Here is an 11125-nt window from a genome sequence, read left to right on the forward strand (position 1 = left end):
TCAGGTAACTAATATATATGACGAAACTCGTGGAGATTTATCTAAACAAGAGAATTTGAAGTCCCAATCTAAACTTGGGTAGGATTTAATGTAAAATAAGAGAATTTGAAGTCCCAAAAGTCCCAATCTAAACAAGAGAATTTGAAGTCCCAAGGTTATTTTGGGTAGGATTTAATGTAAAATTTGCTTAAATATTGCATTTAATAGGATACCAAACAACTCTTATGGTCTGATGACTCCGTTCAAATGCATTTTCCACTAATATTCCCAAGAAAAATGGAATTTCTTGTTTTTGATGATGTAAGCTAGCAATTTTTACTTGTACAGTATTTTTGATATAAGGTCTCATTAAATTGCTTTATTTGTTTCTTACCTATTTTAGGATTTAATGGATGCAGCTGGTGTGGCGCTTGTTCTAATTGCACCTGGTACTGTTGATCAAGTATGTGTTCATAATTATTCCACATATTAAGAGAGAACGTGGTTCATATGATTTAAATTATCAGAATTTTTACTCCTACTTGTTTGTCTAATGTTTGGATTTTATTTTTTTGGAAGATTTACCTAAATATTAAACGCCAACCATCTGATGATCCGGAGATTAGATGTTTTAGATTCTACTTATGTTACGAAAGGTAGAGATAGACTTAAAAGGACTTAGGCATGTTGTGTAAAAAAAATGATCTTGATTTATTAGAATTAAATGAAAATATGACACTCAATAGAACACAATGGAGAGAAAGGATTCATGTAGCTAACCCACTTAGTGGGATAAAGCCTTCTTATTCTTCTTGTTTTTGGAAGATTTACATACATGGCATTTAATTCCCATGTATTTACATATCTAGCACCTGAACTTTAATTATTACCTACAAACCACCTTACCAATGGGTGAAAGGGTGCTTTTCACTTTTTAAAAGTTAAAATGGTTTCATTTTTGACGTGATATGAGAGATTTTGGTGGCATAAATGTAGAAAGCAAAATTTAGGTATTAGATATGTTAATTCATTAAATTGAGCGGTATTAGCATCAACCGATGAGCCTATGGCAGGCAAAACTAGGTTTTGCCATAAGTCAGCTTTATCACTAGGATTATTTCAGTTCACACACAACCAAATTAGTGAGGTGTAAGTTGAAAGTTCAGAAAATTGGATCTCTTTGCTTATTCGTTAAATTAAATTACAGAATTCACCTTAAAAAGTTGAAATAGTTTGACATAATATCGAATTTTATCATTGATAATCATCCTAACATGGGCAGTCAAGGTTATGGTGCGTGTCAATTGAAAACGCATTATTGCAATTTAATCCAACATATCCTGTACTCAGAGAAAAAAACAGCATGCAAATTGTTATTTTTTGGGCATTTACATGCGTACGACCCAGTTCTTATATATTTACATATCTAACACCTAAACTTTGATTTTTTGTATTTATAAAGCCCAAATATGTCATATCACATAAAAAATATCACCATTTTAATCTTTTCAAAATCAAATACATCTTTTCATGTATAGGTAAAGTAGTATATATGTGCGCATACCGTGACCTGGTAAGGTTGTAAATGAGTTTGGCTGAGATAGAGTCATGCTTGACTTGAGCTTAGCTCGTTTGTCAAAATACGAGTTCAATCTCAAGCTTAAATGACAAGCTCTAGCACGGTGCCATAATAATTGAAATTAAATAAATAATTAATAATAATAATAAATAAAATAAAATGGATGTATGTTAGGAGAGATGCACCTCTTTGCAGGGATTAAATTACACACTTCATATATTTTACCCCTCATTCGACCCTTTTAACGAACATAGAAGGAGAATTAAGTGAGCTAGAAGGAGAAACAACGAGGAAGAAGAAAAAGAAGGGGGTCGTGCCGTGCTCGCATGCAAAAGAGGTGACATCGATCACTTGTAGTGTTAGGCTGAATTGAGTCTCACAAACTCTAGTTGAAGTAGGAGGAAAGTTTGCGGCTCTATCATGTAAACATTCGAATGAAGAAGTTCACTAGTCATTGTCGTAGAAGAGGAAGGCTCGTGCTTGTAATGCGTCCAACCTCACGTGCATGAGGGAGAAATCGAACTCGAAATTGAAGAGGGGAGGTCAAACGACTTCCACTTGGTGCTCGTGCAGAGGAAGAGAAGGAAGGAGGCGGTGGCAACGAGTGCTTACCGGTTGAGTCACGATTGAAAGCGGTTGAGGAAGGGGAGCCATAGCTTGTGTGTCTGTGAGGTTAGGTTAGCCAGTCGAATGGTATGAGTTAGAATTGAGATTTTTCTTATTATTAAGTTGATTAATATAGTGTTTTATATGCTTGTATGTGAGTATGACTTTAATTAAACAAGTGCTAATGGAAAGTTACTTGCATCGGGATCGAAACTTTTTAGTCCCAAATTTGAGGGGGTAGGTCGATGTGAATTTTTTGTGCGAGGAAAAGGAAGACTTTCGGGCAACCAAAAGATTACAAAGGCATGTTAGAGGCTTTAATATCGTAATAACTGAAATTAAACATATAAATAATTAATAATAATGATAATAATAATAAATAAAATAAAATAGGTGTATGTTAGGAGAGACGCACCTCTTCATTGGGATTGTATCACACACTTCTTTTATGTTACCCCTCATTTGATCCATTTAACAAGCAGAGAAGGAGACTAGAGTGAGCGAGGAGAAATAACGAGAAAGAAAAAGGTCGTGCCGTGTTCGCGTGTAGAGGAGGTGTCATCTTGTAGTGCTGGGTTGAGCCAAATCTCGTAAACTCAAGTCGAAGGAGGAAGGATGTTTGCAGCTCTGCCAAGAGCAGAACAAAACGTTCGAAGGAGGATGTTCTTGAGTCGATGTTGTAGAAGAAGAAGGCTCGTGCATGCGTTGGTGGCCATGTTAGTAAGATATTGATCATGATGTCCTAATCTGAATCAATTTTCTCAACCCCCCGAGGCATGCTCTTGATGAAGTGTCCAACTACTTGTGCCTACCTGAATGGTGGTGGTTGCTTGCTCTATTTATGTCGTTCGCCACCTTTAGGGCTAAGATCTAGATATCTCCCAACGACTAATAAAGCTGTAATTGCACAACATTGCTGATAGCGGGCTTCAGACTCTCAGATATCGGAATATGAATTGTTCCTCTGGCTCAACCAACTCATACTTCATCTGCACTGATCAAATTGCCCTGAGAACTTCTCCACTAATAGATCTCTCTGCTTTAGGTGGTGGAGTTTCATAAATATATTTTGATAGTAATGAGGAGGTAGTTATATTCTCTCATCTAGTAATCTTGTCATTACTCTCTCTTTCTTTTCCTCTGCTAGTTTCCCTCTCAATTTGATGGCTGCAAGCTTCACCCTCTTGTCTTTTGTCACCTCTTTGTACTCGGAGATTCTCTCAATTGATTGTAGTCATTTAATAAAATCATTTGGATCCATGCCTCTATAAAATTCAGGTTGATCCATTTTGATGCCAAAATCTCCGGGTCCTCCATATGTTGCCTCCTCTAATACTGAATTCAAAGCGCCGGTGCTTGTTTTTCTCATCACTGAAGTCATCCCTGTGGAAGGGATTCAGATCCTTGTCCCTTTATCTCCTTTGGCTCTCCATATCATGATCAAGGGAAACGCCCCAATGGGTTCCATCATCCATCTCCGCAGGCCTCTGCTGAAGGCGATAAAGCTCGCAATGTATCCTTTTCTGGGTAAGCTCGGGCCTATATCTCCTTGGTGGCATGGTTAGAGTTTCGAGATTTGTGGGAGTGGCAAGCGTATTTGGTGGTAGGAAAGAAAAAATTTTGGTGGAGATGGTTTAGGATATGTCCGCTGTTAGAAAACCATAGGATAGAATTAGGATACCAATTGATACCTGAGTTAACTCAAACCACAGTAAAAATGAAATTATTACTGCTGAAATTCAAAGAGAATTACAAACAATGACACTTCAAATAAGAAAATGACACAAACACAAAAGACTCCCTAGGATGAGGATTGATAATGGCGGGTTGTGTGTCGAGGTTGTGGAAAAGGAGAGCGGGAGGTGATAGAGAGGCTTAATGACAATGTGCAGAAGGTGGTTTGGTGGCTGGTCAAGCAGGCTGAAGGCTTTGGAAGGTGCGGAAGCAAGCCGAGAGTGGATTGGACCTGCTGGATATCAAGCGGGGATGTGCGAGCAGTAGCGACAACAAGGTAGGAGGTTGCGAGGAGGTAAAGGAGGGTGTTGGGATGGCTGGGATAGGATGAAAGCAATAAAGAGGGCTGGAATCGCGGAAAGGTAGCGAGCAGGCTGTCCTCAGGATGAAGACAAGTAGAAGAGTCGGCGGGAAGGGACATCAGATTGGGAGGGGAGGAGAGGTGATCGACATTGCAGGAAAATTGTATCGCGGCTGTTTTCTTAGTGGCTGCAACAAATACGACAGCGACGATAACGGCAAGAGGGTTACTAAGGGGGTGAGAGGTCGAAGCTAATCACCACATCGAACAAGATATAGTAGGAGCGCCACTCGTCGTCATATACAACTCTAGAAGGGAAAACATGGACTCCGCCGGTTGTCTTAATAGAACTATAAGCCAATAATTGAAAACTAAATGCATAAATCACATATATAAACTCTAGATAACTAGGATTAGCCCCCCCTATGGAAAGGAGGCGTCAATTCCCCTTGGGAGAGCCGATCGGCCTCCGGAGGACTACGCGGGAGACGCCAGAGGCTCCCCCCTAAACTGCACCTGCGGTTCCCCCTAAACTGCATTTGCGGTTCCCCCTAAACCACGTCCATGGTATCCCACGACACGCCCAAGCCGTGCTTGACGCGCTCGTGTCAATAGCACTCAATTAGTTTGTACTTACACATCTAACATTTAAACTTCAATGTTGTACATATATGCTAAATCTCATTTGCATATATTTTACTATTTAAAAGTTAAAATAGTGGTATTTTTGTTGTGATATAAAAAATTTGGGTGGTATAAATGTAACAATCAAATTTTAAGTGTTAGATATGTAAATGCATAAAAGTTGAATGGTATTTATTTAAACCCTAAGATGTTATTATCTTTACTTTTCAAATGTTACTAGTAATTGTTCCCATTAAACTTCTCAAACTCATATTTATTAATGTTGGTGGAAGACTTTAAACTTCTCAAACTCATATTTAATCTATTGGATGGCTTCATCTCCTGGGTTTGACTCTGAATCAGTTTTTAAGAAGAGAAAAGTGCCCAAATCACCCTTTTTAAGATGTACCAAACGAAGTAATGTGATCAGCTGGTATGACAAATCTAGTAAATAGCACCACGCAAATATATTTTATGGAAATTTATATATGTAGCATATAATTCTTATGTATTTATATCTCACACCTAAGTTCATGTTTGGGATCACTTTCAATTTTTTATTTTTTGTTTTTGTTTTATATCTGTTTTGTTGTTATTTTGTTTTTTATTTTCTATTTTTAGAAAACATGTTTGGTACTGTTTTGATTTATATAATTTAAAAAATAAAAAATATAAAACGAATTTGATTGGGATTTTCTTTTTTCTTTTTAAGGAAACAATCATACTTTTTAAAAAATTAATTAAATTGTAATAACTACTAACATGTTAACTAATTTAGTTATTTAAAATGTTAATTAATTTATTGGTGAATTAATGAAATCAATTAATTTGTTAATAACAATATTTAAATATTAATTTTTTAGTTAATTTCATGAATTAATCAAAATTTCAATTATTTTAATTAAATATCTAATTAATTCTCTAATTAGGATTTTAATTAAGCTGGTTAATGTTTTATTTAATTATTTATATATTTAATGATATGTTTAAATAATTTAAGATTTTAATTTTATTATTATTAGCTTAATTAAATTATTAATATTTTATTTGAATTATTATGAATTTACTTGATTAATTATTAAATTTATTAAGTAGATTTATTATTAAATTGAGTAATTATGAGGCAATTATATTCATTTAGATTTCTTTTAAATAATTAATGATTTTATTACATGATTATTAGTTTAATTAAATATTTTATTAAATGTTACTTGGACAAAGCAGGAAAGGTAAGAGGATCGGGATTTGCTCGGATTTAGGGCTTAGCGTGTTTTGACTGTTTTCAAAACACAAACACACGTCTCACATGTTTTCTGTTTTTGAAAACAATCCATTTGTATTTAAAAATAAATTTAAAAAGCAGATGAACATATAAACATAATTTTTCTGTTTGTTTCCGTAAAATAAAAACAAAAATTAATCCCAATCAGGCCTTAAACTATCATATTTACGTATAGAGCACTTTGGTGCTTTAAAACCATCCATGAAAAGCTGTTATTCATTTTAAAAAATATAATAGTACTATTTTTGATGGGATATTAAAGATTCTGAGTGCTATGAGTGCTATGTGTGTAAATATAGAAGTTTAAGTGTGAGATATGTAAAGACATGAATTGTGTGCTCTGTATGTAAATGCCTCTAATTTATTTAAATTTCTTTACTGTGTGACTAGCTTTACTTTCTACACTGAAACGTGAAGAAAATGACAACAATTATTAGCAATAGCATTTCATCTGCAAGCATTATATTTTGAATTAATTGGTACTGTTCTTTTTTCTTCTGTTATGGTCTTCTAGGTACACAAGGTATGCATGTTTACACAGTATTTTTTGTGTTAAATAAACTTTTAATAAGAAGATAAATTTGAGGGTGATTGCATTACTTTTTTGTTGTTATGTTCATAGTGAAATTTGCAAGGCTAATGATATTTCTGTAAGGGATTATTTGCATACATACCATTCAGTTATGTATTTACATATATAACACCTAAACTTCTTTTTTTGCATACATGCCCGCCTTTCCTAATCATGAAAAGGTGTATTTCACTTTTCGAAAGTTAAATGGTGGTATCTTTTGGTGTGATATGAAATTTTGGGCGGTATAAATGTAAAAAATAAAGTTTAGGCGTTAGATTGGGTGGTATGTATGTAAATGATCCTTTGCAAATAAAGCTTTTACTTTATTACTGTTATTCAAGTTATTTCTAAATCATTCTAAATTCTGCCAACTTTTTTGTAATAGGCGATTGCTTTTTCTGAGCAAACCCAGTTTAAAGGAGGTAAGCTTCTGTAGTATATATAGGAGTTAGATATGTCAAAAGTAAAATTTAGGTGTTAGATATGTAAATATATAGGAACTGGGTGGTATTTATGTAAATTCCACTCTTTTTGCAGAAGTTTATGCAGATCCGACCCACTCATCGTTTGATGCTCTCAATTTCGCTTATGGAGTATCAACAACCTTTACTCCCAAGGTATCTTATGCATGCAATTATTTTTGTAATTGCTGTGTTAAATTTGGGATACATTTTTATTTTTGTATGGAGGGCGATGCTGCAATAAATTAAATGCTATATTCTCAGGCTGGTATGAAAATCATCGAGTCTTATCTCGAAGGATATAGGCAAGATTGGGGGCTTTCGTTTAAAGAGAACACGAGGAGCAAAGGTGGTTGGTATGTTAACTTCTTGCATGATTTTTGTGGTTTGATTTTTTCTAGCAACATGAACTGTTTTCTCGAAGTTATTTCTCGTACTTCGAAGAATTGATGTTCTTGTTGCCTGTATCATATTCCGCTTAGTGCTTCAAAAACTGTAATTAATAATTGGAAATTTTTATGTATTTACATATCTAACATCTAAACTTTAATTTTAATTTTTATTTTTATAACACCATACCTATGCATGAAAATATGCGTTTTACTTTTTAAATGTTTGTGATTGTGATATTTTCAACGTGATATGAAAGATTTTGAGTGTTAGATGTAAAACTCAAAGTTTAGGTGTTAGATATGTCAACACATAAGAATGTGTGGTATGCTTGCAAATGCCCCTTAATAGTTCATATGGGATGGTTGATGCAAAGAACTATGAAAAAAGCAAGTCGTATGCCTGCTTCTATACCCTTAGGCCTTAGCTTGAATATATATATATATATATATATATATATATATATATACGAAACTAGAGGGCCGGCCAACCCTCAATAGCCTTGATCGAACCAGTGCAGGTCAAGAAGACGTTCTGCGTCAGACTTACTCTTTAAGAAGATAATAAAATAAAACATAGAGGCATGCACTGATGCAAATTTGGCAGGCTCAATTGTTGACAAGAGATTGACACCCATATATTACACTTATTTTTGGGGAAATCTGGTTACATCACATAGTAAGAAACATAATGTGGTGGCAAGTAGTGCGAATGCATAATATCGGACTATGACTAATGGAGTATGTGAGATGTTATGACTGAATAGAATTCTTGAAAAGGGTGCGGATCCCGATAAACATGCCAATAAAGTTATATTGTGATAATAAAACTATCATATGCATGCATTTTTTTAAAAGAAAAAATTGATTGTGGAGCTATTTGCATGCTTTTCACTCAGACAACACAACAAATAGCATATATCTTCACCAAAGGACATTTCAGGCCTTGTTTTTTGTTATTTATAAGGAAGTTGGTCATTATAGATATTTATGCTCAAACTTGAGAGGGGATTTCGAAATTTTAGGAATTTAGTCTTTTGATATCTTATATTATTATTTTATTATTATTATTATTTATTTCTAGGATTTCACTTTTAGAATTATCTATTGTTGGTAACTATTATTTCCTTTTTTGTAGCATGGGGAAAATGGGTTGATTTTGTGGCTTTCCTAATGTGGGGGCCTTCCCCTGCTATTTATCTTGTAGCCATGTATGTGAGATGTTATGATTGAATAGAATTCTTAAAGAGCTGCAGATCCCGATAAACATGCCAATGAAGTTGTATTGTGATAATAAAGTTGTCATAAGCATTATAGAAAATTCAGTGCAACATGATCACACAAAACATATGGAGATTGATAGACATTTTATAAAAGAGAAGATTTATTTTGGAGCTATTTGCATGCCTTTCACTCCGACAATATAACAAATAACATATTTTTTTACCAAAGGACTTTTTGGGCCTAGTTTTGAATTACTTGTAAGCAAGTTGGGCATGATAGATATTTATGCTCAAATTAAAAGGGGAGTCAAATTTTTGTGAATTTTTCTTTTTTTGATATCTTCTATTTTAATTATTCTTGTTGTTGTTAATATTATTATTATTATTTATTTCTAGAAGTTTCCACTTTTAGAATTACCTAATGTTGGTAACTCTTATTTTCTTTTTTCTAGCATGGTGAATTTGTAGCTTTCCTAATGTTGGGGCCTTCACCTATTTTTTATCTTGTAACCGAGTATGTGAGAGTCATGGCTGAATAGAATTCTTGAAGAGCTGTGAATCTGGATAAACATGCCAATGAAATTTTATTGTGGCAATAAAACTACATAAGTTTTACATAAAATCTAGTGCAACATGATCGTACAAAACATGCAAAGATTGATGGGCATTTTATGAAAGAAAAGATTGTTTGTGGAGCTTTTTGTATGTCTTTTACTCCGACAACACAACAAACAACATATATCTTCACCAAAGGACTTTTTAGGCCTAGTTTTGAGTTGTGAGCAAGTTGGGCATGATATCTTCTATTATTATTATTATTTTCCATTTATAGGAGTTACTTCTTTTAGAATTATCTATAGTTGATAACTCTTATTTCCTTATTTCTAGCATAGGGAATTTGTGGTTAATTTTGTGGCTTGCTTAATATAGCGGCCTTCTCCTGCTACTTATCTTTTAACCGTGCCTCAAGAAATTGAGGAGGAATAATTACTTTTCTTCTCCCAAAACTTACATTTATCTTTTTTTTTTTTTTTTTTAAGATACTGAATATCGTCAATCAATTGGTTGGGGGGTATTTTAGTCTATCTGTTTTCTGGTGGTTTTTGTTTCAATAAGGGGGTGAGCACGCAAAGTTGATATGCTAACATATGTGGGTTAGCAAGATTTTAAAAGCATCCCATTAAGTGATTGATTCGTAGATGCATAAAAAAAAGGGATTCGGGGTATTTTGAATATCTCGAAGTTTTAATTTTTAGGAAAATTTACATACATACCACACAATTCTTATGTTTTTACGTATGTAACATCCAATGTTTGATATTTAAATTTATACCCATGCATAGATATCTGTACTTCACTTTTAAAAAGATAGCGATGGTGGTATTTTCAATGTAATTTTAACGATTCGACTGATATGCATGCGAATATGAATGTTTAGGTGTTAGATATGTAAAACACAAGAATTGTGTGGTATGTATGTAAATTCCTCCTAATGTTTATTACCTGACCAATCAAACCCCTAAAAGATGTGATAATTCAACATAAGCATGTCATGTTATTATCATTTGTGAAGCAATAAATACACTTTTTAAAATTCATTAATTCATTAATCTTCTGTTAAGTGATGAATTGATCTCTATCATCTTCTTTTTCAGGCAACAGGGAGGCATTTTAGTTGCAGGCCCTGGAACCAGCAATATCTCTTACCTGCACAAGGTACCTTTCTCTTATCAATTCAATTTGTAATTTTTGATACTTAGAGGGCTTCCTGCCATAATTAAAAATAAAAAAAGATTTATGCAGATACCACTCAATTCTTATGTATTTACAAATCGAACACCTAAACTTCGATATTTTACATATATACCATCTTTCTCTGAAAATGTGGGTTCACTCCTTGAAAGTAAAAAAAAGGTACTTTTTTATGTGATATGAAAGATTTGGGTGGTATAAATGTTTAAAAAAAAGCCAAATTTTAGGTGTTAAACATGTAAATACATAAGAATTGGGTGGTATGCCTCAAAATTTTTGCTTAAATAGGAAGTTTTATTCTATATAATAGCTAATTTATTAAAAATTTGGAAGTCTTATAAACCTTTTTTTTTTTTTAAATTATTATTAGAATTATATTGTTCTGATTGATTCTCTTATCAGGACAAAGAAGCTGGTGATGATCCTAATATAGAAGATGTTTTGCAAGCATGCTGTTCATGATGATATATATGTGCCGCATTCCTTATCCAATTGGTAGGCAGGGTCACTGTAAGTCCCCTCTGGCAAGGGTTCGATTACTACTGTAGTGTTTGAGGGGTCGAATTATAGGCACATGACGCGGGCTCTTATCATGGGGCCGGATTGCTCATGAGAAATCGA

The 11125-nt window shown here is 33.7% G+C and overlaps 1 protein-coding gene across 1 annotated transcript; it reads left to right on the plus strand.

Annotated features, from left to right (window-relative positions):
* Positions 1-382: 382 nt before the first annotated feature.
* On the plus strand, positions 383-11125 carry LOC110032057 (thioredoxin-like protein AAED1, chloroplastic; the record flags this gene model as incomplete). The annotated part of the gene is given in 6 exon segments (XM_020735569.1): positions 383-442; positions 7065-7101; positions 7217-7296; positions 7405-7496; positions 10408-10468; positions 10907-11125. Coding segments are annotated over 6 exon segments (390 nt in total), but the record flags the coding sequence as incomplete, so codon positions are not given.

This window comes from Phalaenopsis equestris, unplaced genomic scaffold (genome assembly GCF_001263595.1).
Source record: "Phalaenopsis equestris unplaced genomic scaffold, ASM126359v1 Scaffold000877, whole genome shotgun sequence".
Lineage (NCBI taxonomy): Eukaryota > Viridiplantae > Streptophyta > Magnoliopsida > Asparagales > Orchidaceae > Phalaenopsis > Phalaenopsis equestris.